Below are 22,435 nucleotides of genomic sequence, written 5' to 3' on the forward strand. Positions count from 1 at the left end.
CGCTCCTGGACCAGTCCAGGGTGTCACAGAGATCTGCACTACTCTCTATCCTTGGTGCAGGGCCCACCCTCCTTGGTTCCGGGGTCCGCAACAGTGATTCTGTACCAACAGCACAAATCCTAGTCATCCAAACACTTCACTTGTCAGGCGCACTGGGGGCGTGGTTCCAGCTGGGAAAGGAACCGCCCACCTGAGTCAAGACAGGCTGGTGGGAGGAGTTAGTGAGTCCGTTGGTAGGAACGGTCAAAGTGAGAAGACCTAGGGAGTAGGAGCTCCCTGAGGAGAGTCTGGCTGGGTCGCAGACGGTGGCCTGAGCCTGAGGAGATGGAGACCCAGTCGCGGGGAACTGGAGGACAGGGCTGGACGGGTCAAGAGGACCATCCACAGTAACCGGTCTGGGGGCCGAGCACACAGCGGAAGGGGTGGGGGGGGGGGACAGGCCCCTAGGTCGGGGAGTAGCTTCATGCAACCCGGCAATTAACCTGCAGTGGGAAGTAGCTTCATGTGCTATTTGCAACGGCTCAGAGATTAGCGGCGTCAGCACAACGGATGGATAGGACTTCCCACACAGAGCAGTCCACAGAAATCCCACGTGCCAGCTGCTAAGAGCAGGTCCCCATTAAAAAGAGGGACGGGACCTGGAGGTTTCAAGCTGACGGGGCCAGGGACACACAGAGTACACAGTGTATGGAGAAAGTCTCCAGTCCACCACAGAATCACTGAAAGGACCGCTGGACGTGCTGTCATCAAGGGCAGCGGTGCCCAGAGACTTGGTTTACTTCAGCATGTGTCTCCTGAATGCGTCATCACACCTGAGTGAGTACCCTGGCTCCCCAGCACATTGCCGGCCCAATATCAATATAGACTTCCTTTCCACCTTCCCCTATCCAACACCAAGAGGGCCCATAGACTGATCCTACCTTTCCTCTACCCTGAGTCCCAGTGCCTCCCTACCTGCGGAGGGAACCTCCATCACGGCTGCCCCACACCATCTGCCCCGACACTCCCATACGGCAGCGGCGGTACTCCTTATTACCGCACACCGCAGGTGGCGTCACGAACATTCTCCCCTGTAAATAACCCCCTTTCATCGAAGTATCTGCTGAGCCCTGGACCCTGGCCACTCGAGTCACTAACATCTCCCAGATCCAAGCAGTCCGACTGCTGCTAGGGTGGCACATCTGCTTTTATGGCATGTCAGGGGTTCTGCCAATGTGAGATGTCACCCACAAAACATTCCAACTAAATCTGAACTCCAATATTTGACTCCTTCCCTTCTGAACTTTGCACTGTGTCTTAAAAGTAGTAGTTTTTGACCACATAAGGGGTATTCGCGAACTCGGGAGAAATTGTGTAACAAATTGTATGGTCCATTTTCTCCTATTACTCTTTTTAAAAATTAAAACTTTGGGGAAAAAGCAACATTTTATTTGAAAAATGGCCATTTTCTATTATCACAGCCCAATGTTATACAAATATGTGGCGCCCTTGAGGCTTCAGTCACCACAGAGTATTGCACCCAACATTGGGTGTAATGCTAAACCCGGTTTCTGAGAAGGTCAGTTTCAGTTTCACCACATTACACACTCAATACACACCAGGTTGCCCTGTTCCCACTGTGGACTGGGCTAGGGTATTGTAATAAAAGGGTCGCCGACAGAGAGGCATTTACAGGATGCCCTCAATAGGGGCCCCAGTCCCACCAGTTTAGAACCTGGGAGGGGGGATGATCGGCCAGCAGGGGGAGTCAGGAGCCAACATAAGAGTCTAGAGGAGTTCTCCAGCAGGAGAGCAGCGGAGCAGTCGCATCCTCAGGTGCTCTGGTGGGAAGGAGGAGAAAGTTCACACGGTTGCAGTGGGGGGAGTGAACCTGCTCCCCTTGAAACCGACGCCACATAGGGCGGCAGGACCCTAGGGAAGATCATACTTCACGTTGGTTTTCCAGAATCTGCCTGAATGGGTAAAGTTTCAAGCCTCCCTGACCACACAGCACCCGACAGCACAGTACCATATAGGATCCGGGGCCTCACTTCAAGCCGGACCCCACATCAGAACTGCGGCACCTGCGGCTAGGGACAAGAGTACATCTCGTGAAATCCAGGATCCCCTCGTAGCTTCAAGCCAGGGGTTCCACAGACAGGTGTTAGAAGCAGAAACCCACCGAACACCAAACCGGACTGATCTCTAAAGGGATTCGGGTTCAACGGAGCCCATCACAGCAAGTGACCGGTATTACCTGGGTGAGCGTACAAAAGTGAGTCAACAACCTGGAACCACAGCCATAGGCTTAGACTCATTATTACCCGTACTGCCGTTCCCCACCGCCATTACTACTCCCCTCATAATCCTCCCCGTGGCCCGCTCTACCTGTGGAGAGCGATACCATCCCTAGCTGGTACTACCATCAGCCTCGGAGGACAGCGACAGCAGTAGCAGCCCATTCCCTAGCCGTGTACCAGAGATGGCGTCATGACATTCACCTCACTATTACCCTCATCATCCTTCCCCTGCCATCTTCTGTATGCCTTGGGGCAACGGAGCCGGGCTAGGCTGCCCATGACCGTGACAGTCGACGGCCTGGCGACGAGTATGTTAAATGCACCTGTCCCGTTGGGCGCTAGATGAACACTTGCAGAGATGAAGTTTTCAGAATCGGTTTACTTGTTTGGGTGGGGAGGGGGGGGGGGGGGGTTCTGTTTTTTTGTCATGTCAGGGAATCTTCAAATGTGACATATTTCAGCAAAACTGGTGCTGTAAAATTCAAATAGTCCTCCTTCCCTTCTGACACCCATCGTGTGCCCAAACAATAGTTTTTCCCTCACATGTTGCGTGTTCGTGTACTCAAGAGAAATTGCACAAAAAAATTGTTTGGTCCATTTTCTCCTGCTACCCTTTGTGAAAATAAAAAAATAGGGTTAAAGCAGCATTTTTGTGGTAAAAATGTATTTTTTCATTTTCACGGCTCAGCATTTTAAAATTGTGAAACACATGTGGGTTCAAGGTGTTCACCACACCTCTAGATAAATTCCTTGAGGGGTCTAGTTTCCAAAATGGGGTCACTTGTCAGGGATTTCCTCTGTTTGGGCACATCAGAAGCTCTGTAAACGCAACATTGCGTCTGTCTTCTGTTCCAGACAATTTTGCATTCCAACATTCAAATTGAGCTCCTTTCCTTCCAAGCCCTGCTGTGCACACAAACAATAGTTTTCCACCAGATATGGAATATCCCTGTACTCAAGAGAATTAGTGTAATCAGAAGAAATTATACAACAAAATATATGATCCATTTTCTCCTGTTACCCTTGTAAAAAAGGGAAAAAATGGGGCTAAAGCAATATGTTTGTGGGAAAAAGTTAATTTTTCATTTTTTCCTTCCATATTGCTTTAATCCATGTGAAGCAGATACAGGGTTAATAAACTTTTTAAATGTGGTTGGGAGCACTTTGAGGGCTGCAGTTTTTAAAATTGTGTCATTTTTCGTTGTTATTTATCACATAGAGCACTGAAAGTCACTACAAATGTGATGTGGCCCCTAAAAAAATAATTTTTTAAATTTTGTTGGAAAAATGAAAAATTGCTGATAAAGATTAACCCTTCTAACTTCCTAACAAAAAAAATGTTTAAAAAATTATGCTGTTGTAAAGTACACATGGGAGAATTTATTTATAATGATTTTGTTTAAAATACAGTGGAACCTTGCTTAACGAGTAACCCACTTAACGAGAATTTCGCTTAACAAGCAAAGCTTTCTGTAAATTTGTAACCCGGTTTACGAGAAAGCTATGCTGTGCGAGCAAAATCCTCACCTCACACACTTACGGTTCCGTCCATCCACCGTGCTCTGACCCGCACTTGCAGGCCACACAAACACACACACGCGCACGCACACACATACAGTATTATGCTCACCTTACCTTCCGTTCCACCGCCGTCTCATGGTTCTTGTCGTTCCCGGGTACATTACGGCGAACTACAAGTACCATGAGGCCGGCGGTGGAACGGAAGGTAAGGTGAGCATATAATATGTGTACCTTCCGTTTCATCGCCGGCCTCCTGGGTCCTGTAGTTCGCCGCTCCGCTCCACTCCAGGCTGTACATCTGTATCCATAGCAACGAAGCAGGAACCTCCTGGTTCCTGTCACCGCTACTCAAAGGCAGCGCGCTGGCCAATCAGAGGCAAGCGGCTCTGCCTTTGACGACAGCGCTCTGGCAGGAAGTTCCTCCCTCGTCGTTATGGTAACCCGATACACGGCCCGCACCGGAGAACAGCAAGTCCCAGGAGACCGGTGATGGAACGGAAGGTAAGGTGAGCATATAACGTGTGCGTTTGTCTGCGTTTGTGCATGTGTGGTATGACAGAATAGGGGACCAGGATGGGACATTTATCTAGTTTTGGAATGAATTGTCTGCATTGCAATGATTTCCTATGGGAAATCTTGCTCTGCTGAACAAGTAACTTGGTTAACAAGCACAGTCCCAGAACGGATTGTTCTCGTTAAGCAAGGTTCCACTGTAACTATCTGGTTTAAGGGCATAAAAATTAAAATTTCAAAAATTGCGACATTTTCACATATTGTAAAATTTTTTATATTTTCATAAATTAGAACAAATCATATGCACCAAAGTTTACCCAGAAAATGAAGTACATTGCGTCACGAAAAAATAATCCTAGCATCACTGGAGAATATTCAAGCATTCCAGAGTTATCTTATAGGAAAGTGGAAACAGGCTAGGCGCTGAAGGGGTTAAGTGATTCATACCCAACACTACCAACATCTCTACAGTATCCAAGACTCTTCAGCAATACCAATACTTTTCTAATGTCCATGTGCCTTCAGCACCATTAACATCTTTAGGCACTGTGTGCACACTGCGTTTTTACCAACCTTTTTTTGTGTTTTTGCTGCAGAAATTTCTTGAGAAAATGTTTGTAATCTTTCTGCAGACATTCCCCAGCAAAACCTATGGAAAAAAAAATAGCTGTGCGCACACTGCGTTTTTTTTCTCAAGAACAATCTTTCTGCAGAATTTCTTGAGAAAAAGAATTAGCATGTCACTTCTTTTCTGCAGCTACCTGCATTTTTTGCCATAGATAAATGGCAAAAAAACGCACAGACCAACCTCCGGAAAAAAACGCATAAAAAACGCATCAATACCGCGGTAAAAGCGCACGCGTTTTTTGGTGTGTTTTTAAATGCAAGTGCGCTAATCTTTCAGACTCAAGAAATTTCTTGAGAAAAATCCTTTTTCTAGTGCGCACAGGGCCTTACGCATTTGAGTTAAAAAACCGCACCAATAACAAAACGCATTTTTTACCGCTTTTTTGTGCGTTTGTTCCGCAGGTTGGTCCCTGCGTTTTTTTTACCATTATCTATGGCAAAAATGGCAAAAAAACACAGGTACCTGCAGAAAAGAAGTGACCTGCTCATTCTTTTTTTTTTCTATAGGGTTTGCTGGGGAATGTCTGCAGAAAAGTTACAACCATTTTCTCAAGAAATTTCTGCAGCAAAACCACAAAACAAACGCGGGTAAAAACGCAGTGTGTGAACAAGGCCTTATAACATTCCTTCAGCACCATCCATAATATCTGGTAACTGGTTAGAGGTCACCTCAGCTCCACTGAAAGTGAACCTGTCAGGTGCAATATTCACCCAGAACCATGAGCAGTTCTGGGTGCATATTGCTAATCCCTGCCTAACCGTCCCTGTATCTAGTAGCAAAGATAAAGAGATCTTTAGAAAAAGTATTTCTAAACATCTTTTATCATATGCTAATGAGTGCAGGGACTAGTCGCAAGAGTGTTATTTCCTTGGCTAGTCGGCTCCCTTAGCATGTTAGCACGCCCCTGTGGGTGTGCTAACCTGCTAATGAATGCGCAGCATGAGGCATGGTTGCTCTCACCTCTGCTACCACCGCTGGTTTTCTGCTCAGTGTGTTCGATCATCAGAATGTCTCCAGACCTCTGGTCATGTGTACTACACCAGTTTGAAGTCGGGACGCGTATACCCGGCTTCATAGTATGCATGACTGGAAATTGGGGGACGTTCTGATAGTGTACACTGAGCCGAAAACCAGCGGTGGCAACAGACGTGAGAGTGACAATGCCTCTGACGCTAAGGGGTATTAGTACTTTGTGTAGTGCTCTGAGTTATAACTGGAGACACTTAAGGGGGCTTTGCACGGTAGTGATATCGCTAGCAATTTCTAGCGATAGCGACCGTGTAAGTACCCACCCCCATCGCGCATGCGATTGTTTGTGATCGCTGCCGTAGCGAACATTATCGCTACGCAGTGTCACATACTTACCTGGTCGGCGGCGGCGCTGTGACTGCCGAACAATCCCTCCTTCAAGGGGGAGGGACGTTCGGCATCACAGCGACGTCACCACAACGTCACTAAGTGGCCGGCCAATCAAAGCAGAGGGGCAGAGATGAGCAGGATGTAACATCCCGCCCACCTCCTTCCTTCCTCATTGGGGCCGGCGGCAGGTAAGGAGACGTTCCTCGCTCATGCGGTGTCACACATAGCGATGTGTGCTGCCGCATGAGCGATGAACCACAACGCTAAACAACCCTTACCGATTTTTGACTTTGGGACAACCTCTCCATGGTGAACGATTTTACCATTTTTGAGGTCGCCTAAGGTCGCTGGTATTACACGCTGCGATATCGTTAATGACGCCGGATGTGCGTCACTAACAACTTGACCCCGGCGACCAAACATTAACGATATCGTAGCGTGTAAAGCCCCCTTTAGAGTATTAGTAAAGGGAATCTGTAAGCAGGTTTTTACTATGTAAGCTAAGGAAAGCATGCTGTAAGAGTTAAAAACCAAAAAGCAACTACGCCTTTCTTATTTATGTGTGTGTGTGTGTGTGTGTGTGTGTGTGTGTGTGTGTGTGTGTGTGTGTGTGAGATCTGGTGTGTGTGTGTGTGTGTGTGTGTGTGTGTGCTATTGTTTACTTAAACTAATTGCTTTATTATCCTGTGATTAACATTGTAGAACAAGAAACGCACATGCAGGCGCGGAAGGATCTCTGATCTCTGGCACCTGTTGTCCGCACATGCCTGTTGGTCAGATTAGAATATGTGCGAGGATTACAGCGGGCTCACCGCCAGAGCCCGCAGTAACTAGGGGGACATGACCAAGGATGTATATAAGTCCAAAGTCGTGAAGTGTTTAAAACATTGATTAAATTATTATTATTTATTTTGTTTTTTGTTTTTTTTTATTGAAACTGATAATAGAACAGCACCTTAAGCAATACACATTAAATGATAATAATTTACCTTAGTAAATCCCATGTCTCTTCACCATATTTCTCAATCACCAGTGACTTCAAGCAGGTATTAATGAATCCATACTGGAAAGGTAGCAAAGTGTATATAATCAGTTAAATGCATAGCTAAACTAATACCATCTAAAAATGCAGAGGAGTCTGAGGCTATGTGCCCACGGTGCGTTTTTTCATGCTTTTCTGCAGCGTTTTCAACTGCACCTTTTTAGTGCCAAAATGCCTGCATTTTGATTTCCCAGCAAAGTCTATGAGAAATAGGGATTTCTTGTGCCCACCATGCAATTCAAAACGCTGCGTTTAATTTGCATATTTTGTGGCAAAAACCATGAGTTTATAAAAGCAGCATGTCAATTGTTTTTGCCATTTGAGGTGCGTTTAGATAACATAGAAGTCAATGAGAAACAGGGAGTAACCAAGAAACATCAAAATTCCAGCGTTTTACCTGCTTTTTAGGTGCAGAAAACATGCATTTTGGACTAGCAAAACGCATGCTTTTTGGCCATCAACAAAATTATTTCATATGTCCCTTTACACACACACATAATCCGACAATTAAATTAATGAAAAATAAGAATTTATTGCTATTTTTTCAATAAATTGTATATTAGCGCTATAATTTAATGAAATATGTCTATTTTCATGATTAATTCATTATATTAATTAGTTTGGGTTTTTTTTCTCTTTTTTCACTGTGTTTGACAGCTTAAACTTTATTTAGCAGTGTCCTGATGTTCAAAACGCATCTGTCAAAACGCAGGTGGAAAAGCATGCAAAAAGCGCTAAAAACGCATCAAAAATGCGGTAAAACCGCATGCGTTTTTAGCGCTATTTTGTTGCCAAAAGCAACTTTCAATAAATCAATTACTGCCAGAGGATGCGTTTAGAAATGCAAGGACCTCAATGCAACGTGGACACATAGCTCCTGGGACTCAATGTAAAGACAGCCCTTCCATCTCTATGTGTTCTTTCTAACAATGGTGTCTTAATCATATAGGTCTCTTGGGCACCAGGGCCCAGTACATATGTAATTGCTACCTCTGCAGCACGTATAGCTACACCCCTGTATGTTTTTTTATTAGAACAGTAAGATTCTTCAGATAATTACATTTCGACATTACTTGATTTGCTCCTCTGCATTTGATTGTGGCATGATAACATATGGCAGAAAACAAATCCAAATTATCCTTGTAACAAAGTCAGAGCCAGCTTTAAGAGACATTTTCCCGGTCCTGCACTCCTCCATTATGTGTATGTATATGTTATTATTTCCATAATGGTAGCACTGATAAAATCCTATCTAATAACACTAGTAACTGAATATGAAGGATTTTTTGATAACTGTATGAGTATTATTTTTACACAATGAAATTACATTAGTGACACAATATATTTGTATATAGTCTTCTTATTTGAACACATTTTACTATAATAGTATGTTGTTGTGAATAAAAAGTCTACACACCCCTGTGAAGAAAATTCTTACAAAGAAGAATAATTTCAGAACTTTTTTCACTTTTAATGTCACCAATATTTGATCAAATTGATTGACAAACTGAAGGGGGAAAATAAGTAAAATAATGTAATGGCACAAGTGTGAACATCCACTTATACTGCGGGATTCGGTTGTGTTCAAGCCAATAACATTTACACTCATGATAAATATTTGCCAGTATACAGCTGCCATATGTTTAACCACATATAAAATTGAGCTGTTTTATAGAATTTTCTTGACATTTTCTTAGTTGCATTGTACAGCAAAATCCATGGTCCGTAAACAGAGTACAACACAGCAAAGGGATCGCATTATTGATCGTTGTCAGTAAGGAGAAGGATGTAAAAACATTTACAAGGCATTAGATATCCCATGAAACACAGGGAAGACTCATCAGGAACTGGCTTAAATGTGGAACAACAGTGACATTGCCTAGAACTCAACATCTCTCAATAATTGATGAAAAGTGATGGAACATACAGGTCTAGAAGTCTGCCACGAGGCCTACAGCAACATTAAAGGAGCTCTAGGGATTTGTGGCAAGTTGGTTGTGTATTGTATGTGAGAATAAACTTTTGTATTCTTCATTCTGTAACGCTTGCCGCTGGACCTGGTGAAGTGGAGAGCTAAAGTGGACCCACTGGACCACAGGGGGACCCCGGGCCTACCTTTTTCATTGGAGAGGATTGACTAAGAACCCACTGTGAGGGGGACGCCAGGTGCTACTCCCAGGGCAGGGACCAGGACTGTGGCAGCTGACCCCAAGGGCAAGGGCGGACACAGGAGCAGACAGGCTGAGGCAGATGGCAATCCCGGGATGGACAGAAAGTCACTGGTATGGCAAGGACCACTGGATAGCTGGGGCTGGAGGCACAGCCAGGTGGAACAAGCACAGTGTCTGGTGTGATAAGGACTACCATAGTAGCTGAGGCTTGTGGCATGGCCAGGTGGGAGAGGCACAGACTCTGGTGTAGCAAGGACTACATGAGTAGTCAGGTAAATAGTACACTGTAAAAAGAACAGCAGACAAGGGGACCTGACAACTAGCTTGCTAGGGCACATGATATCCAGCTAGCTAACCATGTTTATGAGGCACCTCCCTTTGTGGGAGATAGCCTTATGTACCCAGTGCCTCTCAGCGATAGGCTGAGAGGCACTTCCTAGGAGTGACGTGCTGGCCTTTTAAGAAAAGAGCAGCGGTGCACATGCACGTCCCAGGAACACTCCTAGAGGACCTGCGCCGCGTGCACAGGCCCTGGGAGGGGGAAGCAGGGAGCGCACATATGGAGGAGTGGGAAGACACCTGGACACATGTGAAAGCAGGTCGCGGCGATAAGTGGCGCGTGTCTCTGTAGGAGATTATTGCAATTACACATGTTTTGTTATTCCCGCTTATTCCTTTTTGTGTATTGGTACAATAAAAAAAACTGAGGAAAAAAAAAGCAAAATGAACATAATTTCTCACAAAACTTCAAAACTTTGCCAGACAAAATTGTTGGCACCCCCAACTTAATATTTGATTGATTACAGTTATTTATTTCAAATGGTGTACAAGCACTTTCTATAACCATCATCAAGCTTCTTGCACCTCTCAACTGGAATTTTGGACCAGTCTTCTTTTGGACCTACTCCAGGTCTCTCACATTTAAAGAGCCTCCTCCCAACAGCAATTTTAAGATTTCTCCACAGGTTTTCCATGCGATTTAGATCCAGACTCATTGCTTTCACTCCAGAATTCTTTAGCACTTTGTTTCCTTGCATCTCTGAGTGCTTCTTGAAGTATGTTTGCAGTCAATGTACTGCTGGAAGACTCATGAACTAGGACGCAAACCCAACTTTCTGACACTGGGCACTACATTTCAACCTAAAAATCTTCAATCTTCAGATTCCATGCTGCCTTGCACACATTCAGGTCACCCAGTTCTAGAGGCAGCAAAACAACCCCAAAGCATCTTTGAACCTCCACCATATTTGACTGTAGGTATTATGTTATTTTCCTTATAGGGTTATTTCCATTTTCAGAAAACAGTAGAATGATATGCTTTACCAAAAAGCTCTATCTTGGTTTCCTAGAAAAAATTTGACTTCCATGCATTTTGGAAAACTGCAGTCTAGCTTTTTTATGTGTCTATGTCAGCAGTGGGATCCTCCTGGGTCTCCTGCCATAGCAATTAGTTTCATTCAAATGTCGACTGATAGTTTGCTCTGATGCTGATGCACCCTGAGCCTGAGGAACAGCATGAATTTCTTTTCAATTTGATTGAGGCTGCTTATCCACAAGCCAGACTATGCTGTGGTGGAACTTTCCATCAATTTTTCTCTGCTGTCCACGTTCAGGAACATCAAGATCTTTGGAGATGGATTTGTAAGCTTGAGACTGATTACATTTTTCAACAATTTTGGTTCTCATGTCATCAGGCAGTCCGGTTCTCCATGCTTAGTGTGGCACACATAGACACAAATGCAAGGATTGAGTTAACTTATCCCCTTTTTATCTGGTTTCAGGTGTATTTTTCATATTGCCCACACCTATTACTTGCCAAAGGATGAACGAGCATCGCATGGTTGAACCAATTTTGTCTGGCCTATTTTTAATGTTTTGTGTGAAATTATGCCCAATTTAACTTTTTACTGTTTTTTTTTGTGCTTTTACAATACACATAAAGGGAAATAAACAAGGGTATAACAAAACATGTATAATTGCAATTATTGTCTGGGAGAAATATTTCTTTTTCTGTGACAATTTCAAGGGTGCCAACACTTTCATCCATGACTGTATGTCTGGTCTGTGGGGTAGGGAAGCAAGATGAAAGCCTTTTGTTACAAAGAAAAACATCCAAGCCTGGCTAGGTTTTGCCAAAATCTACATCAAGTTTGTCAAAAACATGTAGGAAAATTTGTCATCGTCTGCTGAGACCAAAGCAAAGAAAAAAACAGCAAAAGAAGTAAAGTGTCTCCATATAAAATTGAGAAATAATAACTTCCATTATGTAAAACTGCATAATTGGGAGAAGTAATAATTTAAAATGTAATCTTTAATCAGATATAAATCAAAAAATACAAAAGCCGTAATAAATTCTAAAAGAGGCCGTTGTCCGTTGTCCCAATCACGAGTCTTGTGATGTTGTCTAACTATTCAGTGTAGAGTTATATGTTAAGGTTTGTGGAAACAACAAATGATGCTGGTTAGTTTCAATCCAAGCCCATAGCATTAGAACCAGATTTATTACATTGCAATATTACATATTACTATTATTATTATTATATATACTGTATATTATATGGCAATATTGCACCACATTTAGATCTATAATGCACACCAATGCAGTGTTATGAATAAGAAATGGACAAATTATTTTGTGGGGTAAACCTGACAGATCTCATCAAATCACAAGATAGTATGAGAATATAGTGTGCCTATAGATGTTCCCCCAAAAATACCTTGTAACACACAATGAAAATTGTCTGCAGTCTATTAAAAAGTAAAAGGGAACATTCTCCTTAGTGATGAGTAGATCAATGCACTGAAAATCGAGTTTGAGTCAAATTTTGTAAAAATGTTTGTTTCAAGCAAATTCAAAATTTTAAGATTCAATTCGACATTAACAAAAAAAAAATGCATTTGTGATGCCCTGGCAAAACCAGGAAGTCAGAAATAGGCCCTTGCATAACACCATTCCCTCATTAGGAAACACACAGCCAACCATTAAACCCTAGTCACCCCCCTTAGGGACAGATGGACTCACCAATGGGCGTGGCCAGGCGGTTGGTGCACGCCCACCCAGGGGTTTAGACAGCCCAGGGCGGGAAAGCAGTCAGTCAAGTTCAGTTCTGTCTAGAGGTCAGTGTGGAGAGGAGTGTGGGCTGGAGCTAGGGGTAGCTACAGCAGAGTCCAAGTTGAATGGTACCAGGGTAGGAGCCCTGGTACCATTGGCTAGGAGGCAGACTGTGGTCTCCATCAGCAGGAGACGGGAAGACGGATCGGTGGAACTGAGGTGGACCTGGCCAGGGTTGTAGCCCGCCGGTGCCGACACGGGGAACCGACCCGAAAACCATAGCACAGAGGGGGGTACTCGGACCCTGAAGCCAGAATCAACTGGAGCTGGTTAATTAACCGATTGAAGCCAGGACTGGAGGTTCTGTCCCACCCAAAGTCCCGCATAGAAGACAACAGCCCACCGATTAGGGATAAGAGGTCACCGCCAAGGCCCATAGATCCCACGGGCCAGCGTCTGCGGGCACGGCTCCTTAGGCCACATCCAGCCGGGAGCGGACTCCTACGTTTCATACTGGGAAGTCATTTCTACTTAAAGCAGTGCAGGAAAAGGATAAAGACCACCAGCCGTGTGGGGGACCAGGACGCAACCGGCCACGGCACTGGCCACCATCACCTTTTTTTTTACCAGAGCCTTGTATGTGTTTCCAACTGTGAGTACACTCGCACCCCTGCAGTCGCCATCCCCTGCACGCACCAACCGGTTCCCGCGGCCACCATCCCTGCCCACGGAGGGGTTAACATCTTGCTGCACAACATCTCCCCCGGGTGCCCTGTCACAGCAGCAGTGGTGTCCTACCTCACCACACAGCGTGGGTGGGGTCACGAACTCAATACGGCCCAGACCGTACATATACGTCCCCCATTTTATTCGGCGTGTCCACGAGACCCCGGGTCCAGAGACCCTCGAGCCACCACCCCTGAAGGTCCAGACCCGAGCAGCACCGGCTGCTGGCACGGGGGCGGCACACATTTAAAGGAACCACCTCTCACTGTAACGCCTGCCTGGAGCCACAGACACAGACTGGCTGTAAAGGGAAGCTGGAGAAAAGCTGCTCACAAAGCAGGACCCCGAGAACTCTGCCACCCTTTAACCCCTATACAGGGATTTGGAATTACACAGAGCCCCAGAGATCACCACCTTATGGTCTGTGATGACTGTGACCTTATGTATGGCGTCCTCGAGGAAGTGGCGCCATTCCTCGAAGGCCCATTTAATGGCCAACAGCTCACGATTACCAATATCATGGTTTCTCTTGGTGGGAGAAAATTTGCGGGAAAAGAAGGCACAAGGACGAAGTTGAGTGAGAGACGGAGTACCTTGTGATAGCACTGCACCCAACCCATCCTTGGACGCATCGACTTCCACAATAAAGAAATGCGTAAGGTCAGGCTGAACCAGAATCGGGTCTGAGGAAAAACATTCTTTTAATTTAGAGAAGGCATGGATCGTCTCCGGCTTCCAATTAACCACATCAGCCCCCTTTTTAGTCAAATTGGTGAGGGGTTTGGCAATCTTGGAAAAAATCCCTAATAAATTTGCGATAATTTGCAAACCCAAGGAAACGCTGCAAGGCTTTCAGAGACTTGGGTTGCACCCACTCCTTAATTGGCTGTAACTTAGAGGGATCCATGCGGAATCCTTTTGCAAACAAAATATAACCCAGGAAATTAACCTCATCTACAAAAAAAAAAACACATTTTTCATACTTCGCAAACAGGGAGTTCTCCCTGAGTCTCTGGAGTAAAAAGGAATCAATGTGACTTAGCATCAGGAGAATAAAACTGGATGTCATCCAGATAGACCACTACATACTGACCACAGATATCTCTGAAAAGGTCATTGACAAAGTTCTGAAAGACAGCCAGAGCATAACTTAACCCAAAAGGCATTACTAGGTACTCATAGTGTCCCTCTGGAGTGTTAAATGCCGTTTTCCACTCATCTCCTTCTCTGATGCGGATTAGGTTATATGCACCTCTGAGATCCAGCTTTGTGAAGCACCGGGCTCCTGTGAGCTGGTTAAAAAAATCGGGGATGAGTGGCAGAGGGTACTGATTCTTTACAGTAATAGTGTTAAGTTCACGATCGTCAATACAAGGTCTGAGACCACCATCTTTTTTTCTCCACAAAAAAGAATCCAGCGGCGATTGGTGACCTGGATGGTCTTATAAACCCTTTTTTCAGACTGTCCGCTATATAATCCTTTATGGCCTGATGTTCTGGACCAGAAAGATTATAAATCCTACCCTTGGGGAGTCGGGAATTGGGGACCAAATCTATGGGGTAGTCATAATCTCTGTGTGGAGGTAATTTTTCAGAGTCGGAAACAGAAAACACGTCAGCAAAATCCCTGAATGCATGAGGTATGAGGACAGGTTCAGCTCTAGTCAGGTTAACAGATAAAGACATACATGTCTCCTGACACTCAGGGCTCCAGCGTACAATGTCACCCTGGTGCCAGTCTATGACCGGTTATGTTTGCGCAGCTATGACATACCCAATACCACTGCTGCTGTCAGGTTCTCAAGGACAAAAAAAATTGACACAGATTCTACATGCAGAGCCCCAACAAGCATGGAGATCTCTGGAGTTACAAAACTAACCACACCCTGGGTGAGAGGAGTACTATCAATGGCAGAGATGCTAATAGGAGCATTCAATCTTAGCAAAGACAAACCCAGCTCTTTTGGTACAATAGAGTCTATGAAATTAGCTGCAGAACCACAATCAACAAAGGCCTGCAGCAACACAGCTTTTCCCTGGTGAGACAATTGGACAGGTAACATTAACTTTATAGGGTCTGCAGGGAGTACCTGGGCACCTGAGTGAGTATCCTGGGGCTCACTCAGGTGCTGTTGCACTGGAAGCGATTGCCTCTGAGATCCAGGCTCTCCACGATAGGCTCCACAATGTGATCTGCTCCCTTGAAGTTGACGGGACTTTAGATATGATGAGGGAGCTGCTGTAGGGGCTTGAACTTGGGCAGACTGGAGCTCTTGCACTTGCTGTACAAGTCCTTGAACCAAGCCAGACAGGGTCAGTACCTGGTTTATCAAAGTTTGGAGAGAATCCATTTTTTTTTTAGTTAGTGGCCAGAGAGAATATAACGCCTGCCTGGAGCCACAGACACAGACTGGCTGTAAAGGGAGGCTAAAGAATAGCCGCTCACAAAGCAGGACCCGGAGAACTTTGCTAACCTTTAAGCCCTATACAGGGATTTGGAATTACACAGAGCCCTAGAGATCACCACCTGTGGTAGGCTGTAGTCCGTGGTGGTCAGGCAGGGTCAAAAACCAGGAAATGCTAACAGGAACAGAATCGGCAGGCAAGGGCATAATGAGGAGACAAAGCAGAGGTGAAATCCGGAACTGGCAGCAAGGTACAAAAATGACAGGCAGGAGGGTAGTCAAAAAACAAGCAAAGGTCAGCGCACAGTAATCAAAATACAAACAGCACATGAACCAGTAGTACAGACCTATCTCTGGCAGTGGTCAGAGGATAGGAGGGGGAATAAGAAGGGTGTGGTGTCTTCCCATTGGCTGCAGCTGAATGATGGTAAACTTCAGCTGGAAGACACACACCACCTACAGTCAGCCTGTGGTACTGCAGGTCCCTGGAAAACCAGCCTAGTGGATGAGCGGAGCCTGCATCCAGCAGAGCCACTGGCACCAACTCCTCTCCCATCACTATCCACGGTGTGAACACGGTGTCGCCTGGTGATCGGAGCAGAAGTCGCAGAGGCGGACTCCGGGGGGGGACATGACACTCACATTGCTGAAGCATCAGAGAGCGGGCTGACTTAGTTTTGCACTGTCACGTGGGCTTACGCATAATACATTGCAGCTATGACATCTTCAGATTATCATATCTTGTACAGGGGGTTTAGTACCTGGGCGATCTGAGGTCACTGGGTCCCAATGGATCCCAGCTTGTATGCCCAAGTCGTTTTCCTTCTAAAGAGTCAATGAGTAAACATTGACAACATCAGCAATCCATATACTGTGTCTTGATTATGAAATACGACAAATATAGAAAATGCCCTACTCAGCCCTATAAAAGCTAAATAGGCCATGTGTTCCCCTATAACTCTTGCCGTAACACGGGCAGGCTGCATTCATTAAAATACCCACTGATAAAAAGAGTTTAGTTGTGATTAAGAAAGTAGGAAAAGGTCAAGACTTACTAATTAATTCAATCCAGCCTGAGATACCAACATCAGCCTCAATGCAGGCAGATAGCGTATCACTTCCAGTTAACTGGACCAGAAGTGTCAGTCATTTCCAGTTACAGCAAAATGCACGTGATCCCATTACTATAGGTACCTCTATATGAGTCAGGATACAGCTCACTTGTATAACTCCACCTCTCCACATTCAAAGTATCATGATGAAACCAATGAAAGGGATGAAGCAAGAAGAAAAAAGGGGGAGGTCTCTTTTCTGCTAAATATTCCTTACATGATCACCTATTCTTTCTCTAAACTCATATCTAATTTTTCGGACATATTCCAGTTCACAAGCACGTGGCACTTTATAGATGACTCCTTTGTGTGAAGTCAGTGATCGTATACACTTTGTTTGAGGCTACCACTAAAAATTACACAATTTGATACATCAGGGCGAGCCACACAGTCTCCACATCTATAGCACCTGTTGTTGTTTAGTGATAGCCAAGTAAATGATTTGGGTATAGTGAAGTTACTACTATGCTCTAGTCTATCCTTCTGTCCTTTAGGGATTTGCCTCTCCTGCAAGTGATTTAAGGATACAACATCATGTGGTTAATATATTCATCCATCTCTAGGATGGGTGAAAACCCTTCCAAAATTGTTCTAGTTTCAGGAGCTCCATTATTATAGGTAGTAATAAATCTGGTGATCTTCTTTTAACATGGCTTTCGCAACTGGGATAAGGAAATCTGTCCCAGTCTTCCCTTGGATTCATTGTATGCCTCATTAACACTTCCTTTGGGGGTAACCCTGTGTTGAAGCCTGTCCCTCAGTTCTCTCGCTTGTCTCTTATATATGTTTTCATTGGAACGGTTTCAATGTATCCTTTAGTATTGACTTTTTGGGATACCCCTTTTCAGGAGTTCTGTGTGACTGGTCTCCTATCTTAGTAGAGAGTTGGCAGCGGTAGGTTTTCTTTAAGCAAGAGTTTCATGTCCACCTTTTGTCTTTATTTTTTATCAGCACATCTAAAAATTGTAAATAAGTTTAACCACAAAGTCTGTGAATTCCTTAGATGACCCTTGCCTTATGACAAAAATGTTGTTTAGATACTTCGCCCACATTTCATTTGTTTTGATTTTAGGTTGGTGTCATCACCAAAAACCACTGTCTCCTCCCAACAGCCGAGAAGCAAATTAGCATATGTGGTGGCGCAGAGGCTCCCCAATTTTGGTGTACCTAAGCTGGGCAAAAAGGAAAACTTTATGAGACAGAAATGTAACAATTTCAAAATGAAATTATTGTGGGTGTGGTGCTGACGGCCCCTCACAAAAAGGAAAATTCAAATAGCTTTTTATATATATATTTTATTCATTAACCCATCATCCAGAATCGATCTTAATTCACCCAGGTTTTCCTTTGTAGGGTTAAAGCAGGGGAATGAAACATGCGCCCAAGGATGCGCAATCAACTTAAATAAAGCACTGACAGCTGCAGCCCCCTTTACCATGCTGCGATCGTCAAAGGGTCTACAGTGCCTGTGGGCAGCATGAAAAGCACTGTAGACCGAGGGAATAGAGCATAGGTTTTTTATGTGTATGTGAAGAATACCATAATAGGGGACATTACTACAGAATGAGGACATTCCCACAAGAAGCGTACCAGGATGGGAGAAATGAATACAAGATGTGGACAAAGATGGGGACATTACTTCAAGAAAGGGACTAGGATGGGGGAAATGAATACATGAAGGAGACAAGGATGGGGACAGTACTACAAGAAGGGGACAACGATGGGGCAGGACTACAAGAAGGAGACCAGGATGGGGACATTATTGCAAGATCTGGACCAGTATGGGGCATTACTACAAGATGTAGACTATGATGGTGCATTACTACAAGAAGGGGGACCAGGATGGGGCATTACTACAAGATGGAGACCATGATTGGGCATTACTACAAGAAGGGGACCAGGATGGGGCATTGCTACAAGATGGGGACCAGGATAGGGCATTACTATAAGATGGGGACCAGGATAGGGCATTACTATAAGATGGGTACTATGATGGGCACATTACTAAAAGATGAGCAGTAGGATGTGCACATTATGACTAAAAAATATGGTATCACTAAAAAATGTTACTTTGTCTAGCAAATAATGTGGCCTCCCAATTTCATTTTTTTTCATGTGTGGTCCATATACACAGACAAGTTTTGAACCTCTGGGTTAGAGGGTAGCATCATATCCAACTCTATCATTGAGTCTACACGTGTACAATAATGTGTAGTATCCAGGATCACCACATTGCCTTCTTGTGTGAGGGTTTAAGTACAATATGGTGATCATGTTCAAAACCTTTTACAGCCTGTATCTCTTTTCTGCTCCAATTATAATTCAATGGAGTAATTGTTTTGTAATTTGTTGAATTTTTTGGCCATAATTCCAAATATGTATAATTGGTGCTAAGCGAATACTGTGCCTCACCAAAAGATCACCAAACCCACAGTAAAGCATGGTGGAGGCAGAATTATACATTGGGGTAGATTTTCAGCAACTTGATCTGTGGTTTTCAACAAGATGGAGAGAATTATGAACATTTCACAAATAGTAAATTTTGCATCAAAACCTTCAGATAAGAACCTTCACCTTTCAACGTGACAAAGACCTTCGCATACCCCCAAATGAAGAAATGAATGGCTTTACCAAAAGAAGATGAAAGTTTTGTAATGGTTTGATCTGAATCCAATCCAAAATCTATGAGTTGACCTGAGGAGGGTGCTGTGTACAGGCGATACCCTTGCAATCTAACAGATTTGGAGCACTAATGCAAGTAAGAGTGGATAAAGATTGACAATTCTAGATGGGCCATTCTAATAGACTCCTACTCAAAAAAACTGAATGCTGTCATTGGTTCAAAAGATACTTCAAAAAATATTAGTTTAGGGGTGTGCATACTTATGCAACCACATTATTTTAGATATTTATTGTTCTTCCAACTGAAAACAGTTCAATTTATTTTTCATTTGAATTGTACAGACTATGGGTGACTTTAAGGGGGGAAAAGTTCTGTAATGATTCTTTTTGGTTGATTTTTCTACATGACAGGAACCTGGCATTGTATCAGAGCAGAGATGTGTAGACTTTTAATATTCACTGTATATTTCTGTGAATTTTAGTAGTACTTGGACTATGTGAATAAACCTAAATTCTGGATTATTTCTAAAACCCTATATATGTGTATTGCAGACTGGAGTCTGATTGCGTTTCAGCAGAGAAACATTGTAGTCACTGAAGATATACTGATTGTGATGTAAAGCAGTTGGGAGCCTGTAGTTGACCTCTATTTGCTAGAGCTAAGCATGAAGTCAAGCACTGCTATCTCTTGAAATCAATAAATGGTCACTGGTTGAAAGAGACTTCATATCTTTTCTCACTATGAACATGTACACAGGCTCCCCTGATAATAGTAGCTGACTGTCATGGTTCAAACAATCAGGACCTTCTATAATAAGCTTGTCACTAGAGCATTTGCAATCTGGAAAGGATCTGATAAACATGGAAACTACAAGTGAAGCTACAAGATATATTTTTTTTCTAGAAAATTCCAAATGACAGGTGCAAAATGCATCTTTTTAGAACAATAGTCAGATGGCATGAAGTCTCTGGTAGACTAAGAATAGAAGATACTTTATCAGGATATGTTTGAATAAACAATTTTAAGATTGAAAATGTATTATACTCAATATAAACATCAATGCGGATTCTATGGATGATGTTTACATAGAGATGTCAATAGTCACCTGCCAAAAAGTGCAAATCACATCATAATTGGATAAAGTGCCATGGTAGTGGTGGTCCAATATGCAATCCAACATCACGATTACCCCTTTAGGGTTTGACCATTGCATAGAGGTAAAATTTAATGGGGAAATAGACCCCAGACCTTATAATATGGAATGCAGCTGTAAAATATATCCAGAATGTAATCTAAGAAATATTTAAGGGTGAACGTGTAAGACTAGGAACACACACAAGTGATGTAAATGCTGTGGCTATATGTATTACATATTTTAGACATCTATTGCGCCATTTTTCAAAAGCATTTATTAAAGGTGTAGGGGTAGCTAAATAGTCTCCAAAATAAGTCTGATTTTTGTACTGGTATGTTACACAATTTTAGAGCAAAATCTGTGTCTAAAGTGAGCTAACAGAGGTGTCGTAAGTAATCTGTCCAACATATCCATCAAGTTGTGCCTAATCTCGCACACAGACTGTGCCACTATGGTGACATTGCCGCATCCTTTGCCTGTTACCTCGAGGATGAGATTTTAGACATTGGAATAAATCTGTGTGTATATATTATATATACAGGTGTTAGAGTTATGTTCAACATGTGGCACAGTGATTTCAAGAAGAATGAATTATTAAGGAGAAACCTACTACATGTATCCTCACTTAGTGCATTAAGGTAGACCAAAAACAAAACAATGGAAATGGCAAATTTAGCATTACTACAATTCCCAAGCCAAGGTACAAGGCACAGTATATATATATATTTATAGATGTAAATTACTCACCATTTTCAGGTCTGATCTCACGTCCACTTTATAAGGCAAACTTGCAAACACTGGATTATTGCTGATATGGAAGCATTAGCTTTATTCTTGCCATGAAGTTGCAGCTATTCCTTGGTATGAAGCCCCCATTGGACACAGAGCCCATCAATGTCCACAAATGTAGAAGGCAGTTGTTAGAAGACTATGGAAATGTGACAACCAGTATAACAGTGGTAATGCCCTTTATTGTGCCCTTCTAAGAAGCAAGATGGGCACCTTGTGTGCTGGTGGATGCATTGCTTTGTCTCCCAGCTGAACTTCCACAGTCTTGTAAGATCCCCCACCCTTGGTAAAGATTGTGGTGAAGAAATCCACCTGGAATCAGGTGTAGAAGCCTCAGTGCTGGCTGTGTGGAGCTGCTGAGCCTGGCTCTGTGTCTGGCTTCTCTGGGCTCCAGTCAGTGCTGCTGCTGCTGTCCACAGCTCCCAGTGCTGAAATCCCCCAGTCCTGAGGAATGTGCACGTTTTCCCAGTCTGCACAGGCACATCCTGAGCCAGTGTCTGAGCGGATGAAATATCCCCTTCACGGTTACAGGCTTGATTCAGATCCAAGCCATTTATGCAAGTCACAGTCTGCTGGAGAGCTCCTGACAAATGGATAATGTATTCCACTCCTGAGTCCCCTTTCTCTGACAATTGTAATCACTGACACTAATAATCATTTATTTCTATCAGCTCTGGCAGTCAGGGGGCTGGAATGATAATAATTACACAGCCCGCTGCTATAAATAGGACTCATGCTTTTTGAATACTTGATTAAAGTGCCCCCAAAAATGTTTCCTGGGGTTGTTTTCTTGTGTTGGTGAACTGAAAGTTCCAGCATGCTTTATTCATCAGGTGCTGGTAACCAACACTTTACTTATCCATCTCCTGAGCCAAATTGGTTCAGGGACTTAAGCCAATGAAAAAGACTGTTTTCTACCAGTTGATATTTGGATACCGTTCCATGATGGGTGTAAATTATCTGAATACGACTAATAGCTGTAGGATGGATGTGTAAGGATGGATGTGTAAGGATGGATGTGTAAGGATGGATGTGTAAGGATGGATGTGTAAGGATGGCTGTGTAAGGATGGCTGTGTAA

At 43.7% G+C, this 22,435-nt stretch overlaps 1 protein-coding gene across 1 annotated transcript in view; it reads right to left on the reverse strand.

Moving 5' to 3' along the window:
• LOC142295495 (guanylate cyclase soluble subunit beta-2-like) overlaps positions 1 to 21,912 on the reverse strand; it is a 161,343-nt gene extending 139,431 nt beyond the window's left edge. The window contains exons 1-2 of the mRNA XM_075338596.1: positions 21,314 to 21,912; positions 7,290 to 7,363 (exon numbers count right to left, since the gene is read on the reverse strand). Of these exons, the coding sequence (XP_075194711.1) occupies positions 7,290 to 7,363; positions 21,314 to 21,316 (77 nt within the window). The 5' untranslated portion in view covers positions 21,317 to 21,912. The remainder of the gene's footprint in view (positions 1 to 7,289; positions 7,364 to 21,313) is intronic.
• Between the last annotated feature and the right edge of the window lie 523 nt (positions 21,913 to 22,435).

This window comes from Anomaloglossus baeobatrachus, chromosome 3, assembly GCF_048569485.1.
Source record: "Anomaloglossus baeobatrachus isolate aAnoBae1 chromosome 3, aAnoBae1.hap1, whole genome shotgun sequence".
In the NCBI taxonomy this organism is placed as follows: Eukaryota; Metazoa; Chordata; class Amphibia; order Anura; family Aromobatidae; genus Anomaloglossus; species Anomaloglossus baeobatrachus.